This window comes from Aphelocoma coerulescens, chromosome 1A (assembly GCF_041296385.1).
Source record: "Aphelocoma coerulescens isolate FSJ_1873_10779 chromosome 1A, UR_Acoe_1.0, whole genome shotgun sequence".
Taxonomy (NCBI): domain Eukaryota; kingdom Metazoa; phylum Chordata; class Aves; order Passeriformes; family Corvidae; genus Aphelocoma; species Aphelocoma coerulescens.
The window spans coordinates 70,844,949-70,862,926 of record NC_091014.1 but is presented as its reverse complement, the minus strand read 5'-3'; the positions used below and the strand labels follow the sequence as shown (position 1 = coordinate 70,862,926).

At 43.1% G+C, this 17,978-nt stretch overlaps 1 protein-coding gene across 2 annotated transcripts in view; it reads left to right on the top strand.

Annotated features, from left to right (window-relative positions):
- The first annotated feature begins 3,644 nt into the window (after positions 1-3,644).
- Positions 3,645-17,978, top strand: part of ATXN10 (ataxin 10) — a 98,861-nt gene continuing 84,527 nt past the window's right edge. For both annotated transcript variants that reach the window (XM_069003456.1, XM_069003457.1), the window contains exons 1-3: positions 3,645-3,751; positions 9,911-10,102; positions 11,561-11,643. In XM_069003456.1, the coding sequence (XP_068859557.1) occupies positions 3,663-3,751; positions 9,911-10,102; positions 11,561-11,643 (364 nt within the window). In that variant the 5' untranslated portion in view covers positions 3,645-3,662. The remainder of the gene's footprint in view (positions 3,752-9,910; positions 10,103-11,560; positions 11,644-17,978) is intronic.

Genomic DNA, 17,978 nt, shown 5'->3' with positions numbered 1-17,978 from the left:
GCAATGAGTCTGCTTGAACTCCCTGTCCTGTGCCACAGAGTGACTCCACAGAAGCACAAAAGCCTGGTGAGCTCAGCATAGAGCACAGAGGTGATTTATGTGCACTGGCTTAATAGCAGCTTTTTGGATGCTCAGTTGTCTAGGCTGCTGAAGTCGAGAAAAGCTGTTGCTGCAATGGAAACCAGGAAAAGCCAAGATTTTCACATGAGATGTGAAGATGAAACCAGGAAAAGCCAAGATTTCACATGAGATTTCACAGATGAGATCTGATTGTATTTGTATGGAAATCTACATTAAATGGCACAACTGTCAAATCTAGCACTGCTTGTGGGAGTATTTTCACACTGCATTCTAGGACTTAAAGTAACACTGAATAGTAGAAAAGATCACAAGAGGAGACTAGTAACTGCATGCACTCACCTTCACAGTCCTCCTCAAGAATCCTTCTTTACCACAAAACCTTAAACAAGATTCTTAGAACTTATTTCAGATATGTTGTCTCTGTGCAGCCTATCTACAAGCTCATTGCTTACTGCCATATTCCCCACATCCACCATTTTTCCTACAGTCTTATGACTGGTGTCAAGGGCAGCCTGCCTTGTAGAGAGAGATGTCCTTCCCTGCTTTGTGTAGGGCGTTGAGCATACCTATCCTTTCCTACAGAAATTTAACTGTGGTAACCAAATTTTTCCCTGCAGCGGTGTTAAACTATGTATTACTGTCAGTCATAGAATCATGGAGAGGTTTGGGTTTGGAAGGGACCTTAAAGAGCATCTCATTCCACTACCCTGCCTTGGGCACAAGCAACTTCCTCTGCAACAGGTTTCTCCAAGCCCTGTCCAACCTGATCTTGAACACCTCCAAGGATGGGGCATCACCTGACACTCAAGAAGAAGAAGAAGAATCAGTGACTTATTTAAGGTTTAGTTTTATCCAAATTTGTGTTAACCCTATATCAGGGAGATTGTCTATCCATGAGAATAAATTTCTAAACAGAAGGAGGCCTCTCCTTGGTGCCTCATAGCATGGGAAAAACTGCAGGATGATGCAAGTTAATGTACACAAAACCGCCTTGAATTTAGCACCATCCTTCTTACAATTCAGCTGCATTTCCTTCTGTTCGAGGCAAAACCCTCACTTTAAATTACAATTCAGCTGCATTTCCTTCTGTACCAGGCAAAACCCTGACTTTAAATTCTACATATTATAAATAAACTGGTATGTGAATGAGGTGAAATTCATGTACCACGAAATTCCCCAGGCTACCAGGGAACTAGATTTTGGGTACCAGATATCCTATGTAGCATCTTTTTGATCCAGCTGAACAGGGCAAGGACAGTGTCTTTCCATATGCTTATGCAGTTGGCTAACAGGATGAGAATAATGCTGATCCCAACAAAAACACTCCATACAAATGTGGCATAAAACCTTTGTGAAGGGCAGATGACAGTCACTAAATTCCTCATTGCCTCTAGAAATTGGACTGCATCTAACAAATGAGGCAAGAGTCCCTGCAGTGACTCAGAGCCTGACAACTGTGCAGCGACAGCATTTCATCTGTGTCTGCTTCTTGGAAAACATAGTTTGCTCCCAGGACAAAATGCAAGGGCTTTGAACATCTCCTCTGAGGCCTTGAGGGCTTTTTTTCCAGATGGAGGGATTTCTTTCTTATGAAGAATTAAATGTATTTTATTTATGATACTACATAACAAATGAGTGACACATAAATCTCAACATCAAATGTAGCTGCTCTTTTTATGGCCTTCAGACACATGTAACATCTCACCTGAAGACAAATAAACTCTGTAGTTGGCTTCAGACTGCAATAGTTATTCTTGGGTTTGAGACAGTCTGCCAGGATCCATTTCATATGGATTCTGTTTCACCTTTGGTGTTTAAAAAATGGTGCTACCTCCTCTCAGATCTGCTCTTCCTCATCTTAATATAAGTGTTCAGAATCCCTTGGCAAGGCACTGTAACTTGCCCAGTGTAAGCAGGAAACTGAGGGCATGACGGCAGGGTGTGCTCCACAGATTTAGCAACAGAGGCTAATAAAAAGCATTTTTCCAAGCACATAAATCAGTTTCACTAGATCCTATTAAATAATAGAACAAAAATAAAAGCTTTTGGTCTACAGCTTCAAAGCTGTGTGGCCTAAGTCATACTTAATATAAGGCAGGCCCAAAATAAGAGTCAGAAAACTAGTATTTATGCCGGAAATATATAAAATATTCATGCTGCAGGATTTGCTTCTTTACTGTACAGTAACTTTTTCCAGAGCCCAAATTTTATCTTTTGATGGAAGTTGCCCCCAATAAAAAAGGGGCATAGTCACTATACGTATTGTGATTAGAACAAGTGGGCCTCTCACAACATTTGAGATAGGAGGGATTCTGTGTCTTCAACCTACTTTGCCTCCTGCAGAGCCAGCATTTGCCGGAGTGGGGCAATTGTCTTGCAGTGTCTTAGCTGAGACAGATCCTTCTCTGTTTCCAGCTTCAAACACTGTTGCCTCAAGAGTATGGTCTACCTCTTAATTTGATGGAGAATTCTTAAAAATAAGTTCTGCATAATTTTATTTTCAGATGTAGTTGGCTCTTGGTGGACTGTTTCCCTTCTCTTAGTTCCCTAAAACTGTGCTAACAAAAATAAAAATTAGTTAGACTGTAAGCTCTCTGGGGGGAAAGCTGCATCTTTAAGGGATCTGCCTGTTAGGCAGATCAAATGAGCTTAAGATACAACATCTGTGAGTAATCTGGAAAAAAACACTATATTTTATAATCTATGTAAGAATTGGCTGGATAGTTGAACTGTAAGCGTGTCTTGCCCTGTGAGGCTGGTGAGGCCCTGGCACAGGGTGCCCAGAGAAGCTGTGGCTGCCCCATCCCTGGAAGCATCCAAGGCCAGGCTGGACGGGGCTTGGAGCAACCCAGGATAGTGGAAGGTGTCCCTTACCATGTCGGGGGGTGGGACTGGATAGGCTTTAAGGTCCCTTCCAACCCAAACCAGTCTGTGATTTAATGATGATTGTCTAATAAAGCTTTCTATAGTGTTTGGCCACAATTAGTCTTTTTATCCATTGGAAGCTAATTTCCCATGCACACACATACAAGTTAACTTTTCATACATGTTTAGAAAATGCTGAAAGACATTTTCAGAAAATAAATATTAAATTAAAAATGCAGTATTTAATTAAAAAATATTTTAAAACCTGAAGGGATTTAGTATTTACTTCACTGTATCACAGAAGGGTTTGGACTGGGAGAGACCTTAGCAAACATCTAGTTTCACACCCTGCCACAGGCTGGGAGATCTTTACATATATTAAGCATGAAATAATTATTCCTGCAATTTATGTATTTTTATATTTTTTTGGTATTTGTTTTGTTTAGAGGCGGGAATCTCGAAGAGCACACGGGGCGAGGTGTGGGGCGGGCAGCAACAGCTGCGTGAGGGCAGCCGGCGCCGCGGTGAGCTTCCAAAGGGGAAAATGGGGGGAAGGGAAAGGCAAGGGACCGGCGAGGAAAAAGCTAGGGAAATCCATCAGGTCTCTCAACCGGAGCAGCCATTTTGCCGCCGGCCCGACATAGCCCCTCCCGCTCGGCGGGGCGGCCCGGCCGCCATTTCCGCGCGGCGGGGGCGGAGCGAGGCTGGGGCGGGCGATGGCGGCGCCGGGAGCGGAAGCGCTGCCCGTGGCCCGCCTGGAGAGCGTGCGGGCGCTGTCGGGTCTGTTTCGGGAGGCGCAGCCGAGGTAGTGGGGAGGAGGGAGCGGCGGTGCTGGCTGATGTTGGGCAGGGTTCGCTTCGGCTCCCAGCGCGGTCCTGCCCTTCGTGGAGTCGGCTGCGGGCTGGGAAAGGGGCTCTCAATATCCCCAGAGGCGCGAGGATGAAGTCTTTGCTGGGGAGCTTCTGCACCCCGAGCCTTCTCCTGGGGCTATGCGTGTGTGGGGGGAGGATCTGTCCGTTCTCCTGTCCTGCCCCGTCCCGCCCCAGGGGGTCCATGAGGAGCTGCAGTGTGCTCAGTCCCTGTGCTTGTAGCACGGAGGAAAGATGTTCGTCTCTTAGTTGTGGATGGCATTAAATAGCCTATAGATACAGAATGGCTTGGGTTGCAGGGACATTAAAGCTCATCCCATCCCACCCTTGCTGTGGGCAAGAGTACCTTCCACTAGACCAGGCTGCTCCAAGCCCCATCCAGCCTGGCCTTGGACACTTCCAGGGATGGGGCAGCCACAGCTTCTCTGGGCACCCTGTGCCACGGCCTCCGCACCCTCACAGGGAAAATTTTTTTCCTAACATCCAGTCTAAACCTACTCTATCAGGTTGAAGCTATTCCCCCTTGTTCTGTCACTTCAGGCCTGTGTAGATAATCTCCATCTTCCTTGTAGGCTCCCTTCAGGTACTGGAAGGCAATAGTTAGGTCAACCTTATTCTCTAGGCTGAGCAATCCCAAGCCTCTCAGCATTTCCCTGTAGCAGAGCTGCTCCATCCATCTGATCAACTTAGTGCCTCCTCTGAATTCTCTCCAACAGCTCTAGTCCTTCCTGTGCTGGCCCCCCCGGGCTGGAAGCAGCTCTGCAGGTGGGCTCTCAGCAGAGCGGGGCAGAGGGGCAGAACCCCCCCTCCCCTGCTGTCCACGCTGGGGGCTCAGCCCAGCACAGGGGGGGTTCTGGGTCCCAGCACACACGGCCAGGGCATGTCCAGCTCTCACCACTAGCACCCCCAAGTCCTTCTCCCAGGGCTGCTCCATCTGCTCACCCCCAGCCTGGATTGATCCCAGGGGTTGTGCCAACCCAGGTGCCTCACGAGCATTTGGTCTTGAACCTCATGGGATTCCCATGGGCCACTTCTGGGGCTTGTGGTGCCTTTCTGGGCAGGCATATTAGGTGGGATGTAGCTGTGGGAGTAGCTGCTCAGGGAGAAAAAACCATGGAAGCCCTGCAGGATGTGCAGAAGTGGGTAAGATGTGCCTGTGCGAGGCCCAGCTGGGCGACAGTCTCATTTCCATGTGAGGCCAAAGCTTTGTGACGAGGGTGGTGGCTGTGGGCCTTGGGGACAGAGGGCATGCACTATGTGGGAGGATGGGCTGAGCTGGCTTCACTGGGAGGAAAGGTTGGATGCCCCTCAGTAGGTTTAAGATAAGTAAAGACAGAATGGGGCTACTGGAGAAACAGGGGGCTGGTATGGAGCATTGCAGTGCCTGTAAGATCAGGGAGACCTCTGCAATACCACACAGCACTTGGCTTTGGCAGAGGCTGGGCTTGCAGAGGTTCAGCTGCGAGACTGGGGTTAGAGGAATGGGTTTTGCTCTTCCTGGAAGGAGGGAGAAGGCACAGCTCGGTGGGAAGCTTGTGCTCACTCCTAACAGTAGTTGTTCGAAGGTCTTGACCTGAGAATGAAGAAATCAGACTTAAGCTTGGTGTAAAAATCTGCTGGTGTTTTGTTTTGATTGTGTAAATTCACAGTGCGGTTTTGTTTTTAAATCCACATTTAAAAGTTGGGGACAAGGAGGGAAGATGTACCTACAAATATTTTTTTGTGATCTCTGTGGGTGCAGGAGACCCAGGAGACCTTCTTCTGGTGTTCATCTCTGTTTCTCTGGAAAGAAGGGAGCATCTGTACAAATTCTGGGCTTACAGGCTGATGCTTTCTCTGCCTTGCTCCCTGAAACTTCTGTCACTGTGTTTAAAAGAGGAGTAGATATTCCCCAAAACAGCCAAGTTTTGTGGGTACTGGTGGGCTGAAAGAGAGACACTGTAGTTGCCCTTCTAGAAGCACAAAGCTGTAACATTACCTTACATCCCATAGGATGTGGCAAAACAGGTCTAGGAGCATCTCTGGCAAAAAATTTGCTAGCTCTGGCAAATCCTGTCGTTGGTGCTGTTGAATCACAAAAACACAACCCAATGGATGTTTTGAGTTTGAAGTTGTGATATTTAGTGACAATTCTTTTGTTATTACAGGACTGTTCAGTGTTTGTGGAAACAAAATACATTAAAAATGTGAGTTCTGGTGTTCCGTAACTCAGAAAGAAATAAAGTGAGACAACAACGCCCCTACTATGAGACTGATGTGGAATTTGGGAGACTTGCATGTGTGATTTAACTTGAGGATTCCAGTGCTTTTAATTGATGTCTTTATGCTTCCTTTACTAAACTACAAAAAGAAGAAAATGGTTTTATTCTGTTCCTGGGAATGTTGTGAGGATAAGTACTTTAAAGGCCTTTTTAGGGACTCTGCTTACAGGAATGGAGTTGTGCAAGTACCTAAGACTTAGAGTGGAAATACAGAATTGTAAATTTGTGGATTGTTTGCATAGTTCCTGAGCAATTTCATGATTTTTTTGGAGCTCTGGTCTTTTGAACAGGATTTCATTACTGTTTTTAACTTTGTGTTCATTACAGTGGTATCTTGTAGAGTTTCTGTTTTTAACAATTAAACAGGTCTTACAAGGAGTGACAGTAATCTTCCTTTTGGCATGGGTACAGGAATTCTGACTCTTTGTTTTGACTTAATAAGAAATTGTGCATGTCTTTCTTGTCCAAGAGCTGGGCTGCTGTACCCTTTGCCTCTGCTTCCTTTTATATTCCTGCAGAACTTGATGTGGAAATGAAGGACAGGTAACAATAACAAATTGTGGAGCTGCTGTGTTAGGCAACTAGACACAGGAAACAGGAGTTTGTGGAATATCCACAAAGCAGTTCTGGATGGATTTCAAAGCCTGTTACAATGCAAGGTATTCTTTTAATCTAAAATCCACTTAGCAGGCTCTTTGGTAGTTTTGTAAATTAAAAATTAGGGAAAAGATTATGGAAGGAAAATGTTTTCCATTTCAAAAATACGTTTTAAATATTTGTAGCTGCTGCTTTTGTCTTTATGTGAATCTTTGTTGTACTGCTGGAAAAAGATTATTTTTTAAAAACGGTTTGTAAGCATTGCTGTGGAACAGTTATCTGAAGTCAGTCTTGACTGGTTTCTTAACATCAGCTAAATATTTTCTGCCATTCTTGCTAATTTGAGGATATTTTATTCATAAGGACAGTTTTCAATAAAATTCCATTATAGTACACACTCAAATTGCAGTGCTATTGGAATGCTTAGGTACAAGAGTCACATGTAAGTTTTCTTGGAACATAATCCTGCTTTATCAAACAATGTTTAAGCCAGTCTTTGTTCATTTGGAATATCTTCTGCTTGCTCACTTAGGCTTTGAGATTCGATTTCTGCCTGGAATGATCTGGCTTGAACATTCTGGATTTTCTTTCATAGTGTTCAAGGGACAGATTTGGTTTTGGTCTCTCCTGAATGATGTGAAAAAATCCACATCTCCTTCCACATTTACAGTGAGGACAGACAGAACACACAACGTTTTCATCTTTGTATTTTACTGGAAATGTCTGCACTCTTTTTTTTTTTCTTACTTTCAATCTAATTTTAAAAGAAAAATTGTCACAGCAGCTCAGCATGCTTCTGATCCAGTGTCTGACTAAAAGTTCTGTTCTGCTGCATAGCTCTGCCAGGAGAGTGGAGCTTTTCCAGCACAAGAATAACTGTAAGGTGTCCTTTTACCTGTGGAGTCACAAAAATGTGCACAAAAGTTCTGGCTTCTTTAATTTCTCTTTTACCAATTTAAGTAAGGGGATGTCGAGCAGTAGTATGTCTTGCACTGACCATTGGGTTCTGTAGTTTGCAGTTGGGTCAGGAAATGACTGGTTTCATCGGGTAATCTGACAAAAGGCATAGGCTGATACGAAGGAAACTACAGTGGGCTCAGTGGTCGTATTTTACAGTAACATCACCGTTTAAGAACTCAGAACAGCTAATGGTTCTGCTCAATGTAGAAAGCACTCCCTGGCTGGGGGTACCTTACCAGACTGTAGCTCTTCTGACATTTAGAAAAACTTGCCTCTGGTGCATTTCCCATGGGGACTGTGGTACATCAGCAACTGAGTGTTCTTTCATCATGAAGTGGCAGAAGCTGCACTGCTTCTTGTAAGTTGAAGGTTCAAGTTCCATGAATATATTTGCTTCGGTCTTGAAACCAAAACCAAATTCCAAACTTTCTTTCTGGTTATGTAAGCTCCACTGTTTTCTTTATTTTATAACTGAGGGCCAGCTCTGCTTTTGGTCTTTGTTTTTTGTGCCTCTTTGGTATTTTCCCTTCAGTATTGCACCACTGTAAAATGTAGCTTCTTCCCCATAGCTTTCAGTGATACAGTGGTGGGTTTTTTAATGTTTCAGTATAGATGGAGAATGTGTAAATATACTGGTCTTGATCAACTGTGAGGTTGCAGAATAAAATACATACTTCCTGGAGATCTGAAACCTGATGTTGCAGCAATTTAATGATGTTAGTGTACATTGTTGTAGCTCTTACAGCACTCTCCCTTCTCTGTAAGTCTCCTCCACGCCCTAATAAATGTCAATATTGGAGGCACTGTACTGTCAGTAAGATGTAGCCTAGCATAAAAGTGTCACTATTGGAGCAACAAATCTGATAAGGGACTTAAAAAATGTAAACTGTGAGTAAAGACTACGAGAGTTTTGTTTAGTCTAGGAAAGAAAACACGGCAGGAGCAGAGGTGGGAAATAATGTCTCCAGACACATCTAAGGGTGTGGTTAGGGACAAGGTAGATTGGCAGTGTTTGGTTAATGTTGGGCTTGATGATCTTAAGGGTCTTTTCCAATCTCAGCGATTCTGTGGTTTGATTTATGGACATGATCACTGACGAAAGAGAATTTCTATTTGTGCAAATGTGTGGGCATTTGAGTGAGCAGCAGAATGCAGGTAATGCTATCACCCAGTAGTGGTTGATTGAGAGATTTTTAAATTTTCCTTTAGGAGGAGTTTTCTGTGTGAACATTTTATTTTATGCTACTTTACATTTCCTCTCATCTCACTTTTTCTGTTTGATCTTGAGTACATGACAAGTCTTTTTAAGGTTCAAGGAGGCTGCATGTGGATTTCCTTTTCCTGACCCTGGTCAGAAGTACTGGATGAGCAAATTTATTGAACTTCCCTGTAGCAATGCCATAAACACTCTCTGGTGTGGCTTCTCTCCACCAGCATGTGGTATCAGAACTGAGTTAGCAACACTTGTCATGTGTTGCCCTCATCTCTTTTGTGGACATAAAATCAGGGCAGATTGTAGACCAATAGCTGTAGTTTGGAAATGTTGTTTATCTCTGTGAGACAGATCATCTGTAGATGTGTGTGTCAGTCCTGAGGAGGCTGGTGAATCTTCATGGAGCAGCAGCACCAGCTGTCATCCAGTCATATGGATTTCTGCAGATGTGTACATTTGGTGGTGCTGTTTTCCTTGGTCTGGGTGCTCCAGCAAGTGGCCTGGTACCTTCTGTGTTGGGTAGTTGTCTGCTGAGGTGGGACAGAGTTGGCTTTTTCCCTTGACTTTGATTCACACACTTCAGAGTGGTGCTTGTGCAGCCACCAGCATTCTCCATGACCTTTGTCCCTCTGAGGAAATCTGCAGCAGACTGGAGCTTCTGAGTCTTCTGAAACATCTAATGCTGGACATCTAAACCGTGTTCATTAACTAAAACAATTCCTCTTAAAGCAGTATGCAGTGTCATGTATAAACCTGCCAGCTAGATCCATTAGGGAGAATTGTTTTCTTACTTTTCATTAAAATTCTGGAGACCTGTTGAAAAGTCATGAGGAATATTAAGGCAACATAACTCTCCTACAGCCCCTTTCCTGCAAAGGCAGTGAGGATTGTGTGATGTATTTTGTTCTTCCTACTTGGAAGACTATGAGTAGTTAAATACTTTGAATAGTTAAAGATTGCTGCAGAAACATCTTTGGGTTTACAATAAGAATTGTCAATGTCATAGGCTTTTTGGTAGCAGTGCCTTTTTATTTTTTTCTTTACCACAAATTTATGTGTTTCAGAGAAACAGCAAAAGAAAGTGTATTTCGGGATGTCCTGGAAATCCTGATAAATACCTCAAGTACCATTGAGCAGACCTGTAAGGATTCCTGTGGACTAGCAGATCTCGACACCTGCCTGCTGCTCATAGCAGAGTGCTTCAGATGTCTGAGGAATGCCTGTGTTGAGTGTGCCAAGAATCAACATGTCATGAGGTACAGTTATGATCCCTTTTAGTCTATACCAAAATACCACCTTCTGATGTTTGTGTGGTTTTAGGAAAGAGATTCTTATTTTACACTGCTGTGTTAGTAGATTTATTAACTGGCATTTCCTGCTTGATGCAATCACTTGAATTCAAATATGCAAGAAACAAAAATAGCTGACCTATTTGTAGTCAGTTTGGGGCTCTGCTCAGTAATAGAACAAAGTGTTTGGGTCCATAATATGAGTTGATTACACAAATGAAATAAGCCTGTTGGAAGCCTGACTGTATAACTATCCTTTTTTTCTCTTTCTTTAATTTTTTTATAACATGATGAATAAGTAAATAGTCTTAGTAATCAGTTACAGGATTAGCATGTCTTTTAAGGTTTATTTAGATCTGTCTGGCTTTCCTGGCAACACACAGCATGTAGAACTGTGCGTGTTAATCCTGATACATATATACAGGCAAGTTGAGTTTAAAGGATATTAAATCAATCTGGCTCCTTAAGTTATTTAGCTTCTCTATTGTTTGGTTGTGTCTGTTGCAACATTAAAGGGATACTTGTGATACAATCTAGCTGTGGTTAGTGAAGACCAGATATTCTGGTTGATGTTTTTAAAAAACCTAACAAAATAGCAACAAACACTCTCCTTGCCCAGATGCCCCACGAGAACCCCAAACCAACCAACCAACCAACCAACAAAAAAACCCCCCAAAGACTTGTCACGAGGTGGTTATAGCAAAGAATTATTAGGGACTACAGTCTTAAAAATTGTCTTCTTGGGATTTGTCAAATTTGATTTATTGAACTAAATGTAATTTTGACATGGGACCAAGTCTTAGTTTCTGTGCTGGGGCAGAATTCTGTTAATGCCACAGAAATTGCAGTGCAAATCATTCTGAGAGTCTACCTATGATTCCTCTTCACTGGAGAAAGGATAAATGATTACTTGGCCTTCTCTGCTTCTCTCTGTGAGCTGTGTATGTTTCCCTTTGAGGTGGCCCCATTGTTTTTTTGGTGACTGTCATTAATTGCTTTGTTGGCATTGAAACTACTCCAAGTTTATTAGGAAGTAAAATATATGACTCTTGTTCTGGATGCTTGACCTCCAGACAAAGCAAAATTTTTACACAAATACAACTGTTTAAATTACAGGAATAGCTTGCTAATATTTAATGTTTGATAGGGAGAATAGCAAAAAGGGAGGAAGGGGTACTTAGCTCTGAAGGTTCTGTGCCCAAAATTGGTAAAATGCAGGATGATGGATTAGACACCTTTGATTTGCTTCTAATGGTTGTAATGTGGCTACTGATAAGCAGGCAGTAACATAGGAGAAACTGATTTTTGTTTCAGAGGTCCTGAAGATGCTAAAGATTTCCTGTTAACTTCGAAAAGCCTTTTAAATTTTTTGAGTGTATTTCTTATCAAGTGAATTATTGTGTTTTTTTCCCAATTTAATAATAGGCACTTGGGTCTCATCTCTACATCTGTCCATTTGATAAAGTTGCTTCATGGAATACAAATCAAAGAAGAATTGTTACTGACTGGTAAGGCTGGGGATTTTGTTAAATGTATAGCCTGCACTATATTTTTTTACATGGGGGTGGTATGATGTCACTTTACTGATGCATTTGTTTTATAAATAAACTTAATTCTTTCTTGAATTGCAGTTAAAAATTGGCTCTCTCTTAGACTGCTTGAAAAAGGTCTCAGCCTCAAGTCTAGTTCAGCTGTATTTTCACTGAACTCTTCCTTGTAGATTGCTAAAGGAAAGATATGTGGAAACTCTTAAATATGAAGCAGGATATTTGGTTTTATGAAAGGAAAAGTTCCTATAGTACCTCCAATCAAAATACATTCTGCTGTTTTACTCTTTCTATTTGATCTGCAAACATAATAAAATGAACCTCTTTTTTATTTTGATGATACTTAAAATAATTTATCTGATTCCAGGAAGAAAATTTTGGCTGTGACTTTTTAAAAATTATTTTTAGTTTTCATTTGTGTACCATGGTTGCTGGCCAGCCAGGTTGGTATCTGCCAAGAATTAAGTACTGATTTGAGTAGTGTTCATGTTTCCTTAACAGATGAGTTTTTCTTTTGATGAAGTGAAGAGAAAATGTGACTGTTACCTGTCCTCCCTAATGGTAGTTATCACTACTCATTTCACTGGATATTAAGGCATTTTCAATAATTCTCCTCACAATCTGTGTTTCCCGGTGTGTGCGTGTGGAGTTTTACACAGTGGACTTCCAGTTGTGACTGTCTGTGGCTGCAGACAGTAAAGATTGTTTGTTTTCTTGTGCTTCTTTTATTTCTTTTCACTCCTGTTCCTCAGATGAGGTTTTTTACTGGGTTTCTGCAGCTGCTTTTCTGTCATTTTGTGGAAGCAGGTGGAGCAACTGTCATACAGTAACTTACCCTCAAACACCTTTATGAAGCTGTGAGGGAGCAATGAAGTTCAGAAGACTGGTTTCCTTTTGCTGCTACATTTGGCTCAAAATGAAGCTCTGCAGGCACGTGAGGGTATTGTGCTTAAGCCAGGTTGACTCCTGGACCTGTTGCTGGAATCCTGCTGCCTGGGAAGGGTTGGTGGTGCCAGCACAGCCCTTCAGTGTGGGAGGAGCCAAACTGTAAGCTGTGTGGGTGGCAGAAAGAGGGCCTGCTCAGTGGCCGTAAAGAGGAGGAAGTGATGGCACACACTTTCAAGCCATGTTACAGGAAGGACTGGGAAAGGTCATGGAGGGCAAGAGTGTCCTGCACCACAGTTGTCAACTGCTTTGCAGACCAGCAGGATAAAAGTGATGGGAGCCAAAATGTTGCTTCTCTCCAGCCTGTCACTGTCCCTGCTGGGGCCTTGGACAGCAGTGGGCTCAAAAAGCTGTACTGGGAAAATGGGCTTGCCACCTTCAGCCCAGTCAAAGCATCAGGAATTGTGGTATAAGAGTGCCACCTGCCAGAGGTGCTGCCCCACACCTGCAGCAGAGGGAGCAGGATGCGCCTGTTGTTGGATACAGGCATGGCCTGTGGTCTCTGCTTTGGCTTCATGGCTGCTGGCCCATCCTTGCTGGGCTGTCACATATGTGTGCTGTTCTCTGCTCATGGGTTTGAAGAAGGAGAGGGAATGCTATTGAGCAAAAAGCAAAGGGAGTAAAACCCAGTAATTTGATTAATCTGCTTCAGGCAATTTTCCCTAGCCAGCGGATGGTGTAAAATCTCTGTTTATCAACATTGAACATAAGGGTGACACTGACAAGACAGTTTTCAGGATTTTGGTAAATTTGTGACTGTTACTCTACATAGCCATTCAGTAAATACATCTGAGTTACAACTAAGATTTGCTATATTGGCCCAGGATAGGTGGTTCATTTGATGCTGTAAGTAGCATTGATCTCCTTGGGGAACCTCTGCAATGAGCATGGCTTATGTATTCCACCTGTGTTAGTACAACAACAAAAAAATTGTAGACAAGCAAGTGTTGCTAATTCCTTGTTGAGTGATCTGATGAACTTTGTTCTAAGTGGAAATTAATGTAGTGCCTAGAGCACCAGTTCCTTCTGCAAGGTTTACCTCAGAAGTTAACAGTTAAATTTTACTTGATTATTGGTTGTATCAAAGCAAATTGCTAAATTGGACTTGGATAGCACTGTTGAAACAAAAAGAGACCCATGAAATTAGTAAATGGTACTGTGTTTATTAACTGTAACTGTTTCATGATTCTCCTCATGTTTCATACAGGAAATCAGGTCACAGGGCTAGAGTAGCATGTGTATTTTGTTCTTGCAGATAATTAGGTGTTAAGTGGAGTATTTCAAGTTGTTCATTTGAGTATGTATCGTTTCCTCCCTCAAATGGCTGCTTGGATTGGATGATCTCTCTTGGTGCCTGTGTATATTCTTAAGGTTTTTAAAATACCTTCATGTTGCTTCCATAGCAACAAAGCACAAGGAAGAGGAGGTAATGCTGTACTGCAGAGTGAACAGCACTAAATGTTTCAGATCATGTTCCTGTGAAAAATTCCCAAAGCAAATCGTTGTAGGCTAAATAAACTTGAAGTTCCAACATTATCATATTTACAAAGACGAGATTGAAAATTCTTTCTGCAGACTGAAAAATTTATTTAACCTGGCTGTGGCATGTTTGCACTCTTATCCATTGGTAGCTGTTAAGGCTAGTAAGTGAGTGCTGTGGTAATTTTTGTAAGAAAGTTCAGTGTAGTACAATTTCAAATGGATAAAACCAGAAATGAAATAAAAGTACATAATCTTTGGCCACTGCTGTGACCAGTGTGATGGTTAAGGGAGAGGGCATGATCAAAGCAACAAAAAAGGAGGTGTTGTGCAAAGTGGTATGACTGAAAACTGTTGCTAATATTTATTCAAATAAATTCAGACTCCTTTGTATCCTCTCTGCTAGGAGTAATACTTCAAAATAGTTGCCCAGGGGTTTTATACATGGTTAATTGGGTTCAGTTCAGTATATTTGCTGAAACAACTCTACTGCATGTTTTCACCATATGTCACTTTTTGTTAATGCTTTAAAAATGAGATAAATTCCTGTATGCTTGTAATACTTGTCCCAGCCAGCTGTGGAAAAAGCTGTTGTTTTGAATATGTGAAATGGCACTCAGACAATGGACCAGAATCCTTGAAAGAGAGTTAAAATGTTTGTCCTGAAATAGCTCTTTGAAACTTCAGGTAGGTTGAAAAATAGTTAATTCATACATATGGCATTCAGAGATTGTCCAATCCCACCTACAAGCCAGCTGTCCCTGTAATAATAGTCTCCTTTCTTTTTAATACTTGCATTAAAAAAACACTAATGTTTTTAGTCCTTTCTTTTATGGTATTTCTACAGTTAGCTGTTTGTCCCCACATTTCCTCCCTGCTTACTTCCCCTATTACTTTGAGTTGAATTCCATAGCCTAGTTTCATTTCCCATAATTGCTTACATAGTACATCTGTGGTAATCTAAGACATTCCTAAGACTAATCTTTCTAACAGCTAACCTGTCTTGAGCAATATGTATTTTGTACTGCTTGGAAAAGGGAACCTGCTCTCAGGAGTTGCATGAAGAAGCCAACAGTTGGATGACTGCTATTGGGGGTTCATAGGATCACAGAGTCACTGAGGTTGGAAAAGACCTCCAAGACCATTAAGTCCAGCCTGTGACTGATCCCCACCTTGTCACCCAGACCAGAGCACTGAGTGCCACATCCAGTCATTCCTTGGACACCTCCAGGGACAGGAACTTCACCACCTCCCTGGGCCATCCCTGCCATTGCCTGACCACCCTTTTGGTGGAGAAATTCCTCCTGATGTCCAACCTGATCCTCCCCTGGCACAGCTTGAGACCATTTTGTCTTGTCCTGTCCCTTGTTCCCTGGGAGTGGAGCCTGACCCCCCAACTGTACCCTCCCATCGGAATAGTGGAGAGTCAGAAGGTCTCCCCTGAGCCTCCTTTTCTCCAGGCTGAGCCCCCCCCAGCTCCCTCAGCTGTTCCTGGTGCTCCAGCCCCTTCCCCACTTCCCTTCCCTTCTCTGGATATGCCCTTAGTGTCCTCCCCGAAGTGACAGGCCCAAAACTGCCCCGAGGACTCAAGGTGCCTCAGCAGTGCCAGCACAGGGGGCAGTCACTGTCCTGGTCCTGCTGCCACACTGTGGCTGGGACAGGCCAGGTGCCATTGGCCTTCTTGCCCACCTGGGTACACCTGAGCACATGTTCAGCCGCAGCTGACCAGCAGCACCAGGTCCTTTCCTGCTGGGCACTTTCCAGGGCTGATGTGCAGTGATGCTAAACAAGGGTTTAACAACTTGTAGCCCTGCTTCTGGGCAGCAGTCAGGCTCATCTGTGACAGATAATTTACACCTCCTTGTAAATGTGCTCCCTGTTCTTACTGTTCCAGCAGTCCTCCCTCTTCCTTTCTGCAAGGGATAGAACTTCTCAGTCAAGGAGAGGAAAATGAATGTGTTATGCTTCTTGGACAGTATCTAAAGACTTGACTTTGCCCCAGTGTTCTTAAAGCTATGCATGTTGAAAGTCTAGGAAGCAGATGATTGTGAAAGGAGGTAGTTAATGCTTTGATTTAGATTGCTTTAGATTACAGAGCTTGGATATTCCTGGTGGGAAGACAGACAAGATGGTAAATGCTGCCCCCCCTGCCCAGTTCAGAATTAATTTGAATGGGGATTGAGGATGCAGAAACAGTACCTGCTCATGCAGAAACGCTACGTGCAAAACGGTCTTTTATGTTTCTTTATTAACTGATTAGAGACCACAGTCTTCCAACAAATAGCTAATAAGATACTCAGTTTTTTAAGGCTGAAGGAAGAAAGGAATTCCCTGTAGGATATGGATTTAATTGAATTTCTGAAGTACCCTCTCCACATCCCTGTTGTTTTAGTCATTTTTTAATTAGATAAGTCTCATAATAACTTTTTTTTTTTCTGCTGCGGGTACAAAGACCAAGAACACTTTCCAGAGAAGCAGCTGATGAAGCTGACAGATGAACTTTAACTGAACTTAAAGCAGACCCAGATCTCTTAAGAGCTCAGAAGTAGTTCATTATGTTTGGGATTGCAGTAGACATAGGAAATACCCTTGTCAGAAGCCCAAGGAGAAAATCTGCTTCACTTCACAGCATGTGTCTAGGTTTGGTTGTGGTTTTTTGGTTGTTTTTTTTTTTTTCTTTCCTTTTTCCTATGGCAAATCTTAAGCTTTCCAGTGGAATTCAGCAGACCTTTGGGAAGGTGCGTTGAGGTTTGTCAAGATGATGGATCTTTAGATTCCAGAATGTGAGAGCTGGATTTAAGATCCCTCTCCAAAATCTGGAAAACCCCCAATGGATAGCTTTGTGTTTCCTTGATAAATTGCAAGCAAGGACATGCCTGTTTTGCAGCAAACTCACAATTCTGTAGGCAGTGTCCCATCTGATCCTTTCATTGATTCCCACCCCAGCTTGGACAGAAGGAGTTTTAATGTTTTTGTTTGTAAACAGATTTTCTCAAACTTTTCACCACTTCAAAATACTGCTGATGCTGAAGAATGCTCCTTGAATTCCAACGTAATTGCTTAAAAATGATTTATCTGCCAAAATACATTGCTGTCCTCTCAGGTGAATGCCTCATAGCTGCCCTGCATGAGACAACTAGTTGTGCAAGTCCTCTAAATGAGGTGATTGTCCTCTCTGAGCAGAACTGGGGTCTCAGCTGCACTGCTTTCCTGAGAGGTGCTCCAAGCATCCTCCAAGCCAGTATTCCTCACGTCAAGGCTGCTGGTGATACTGACCTTGCTTTAGACCAATGGGCACAGGCATTATTACTGCTGTACTGTGCTAGTGCAAGGCCCCCATAGTTTTTAGGGGTTTGAACCAACCAGGGAAAGCAGCATAAAAGTGTGTTAACATGAGAATCACAGAATGATTGGGGTTGGAAAAGACCTTCAAGACCATCAAGTCCAGCCTGTGACTGATCCCCACCTTGTCACCCAGACCAGAGCACTGAGTGCCACATCCAGTCATTCCTTGGACACCTCCAGGGACAGGAACTTCACCACCTCCCTGGGCCATCCCTGCCATTGTCTGACCACATTTTCCATGAAGAAGTTCCTTCTGATGCCCAAGCTGACGCTCCCGTGGCACAGCTTGAGGCCATTTCCTCTTGTCCTGTCCCTTGTTCCCTGGGAGCAGAGCCACCCTCCTGTCAGGGAGTTGTGCAGAGCCAGAAGGTCTCCCCTGAGCCTCCTTTTCTCCAGGCTGAGCCCTCCCAGCTCCCTCAGCTGCTATAGAATTTTTTGGTACAAAATGTTAAGAGCCTCTGTTCATGTCACCGGCACTGCTGGGGATCTCAGCCAAAATCCATGTCCAGGTGTGCTGCCTGTTAAAG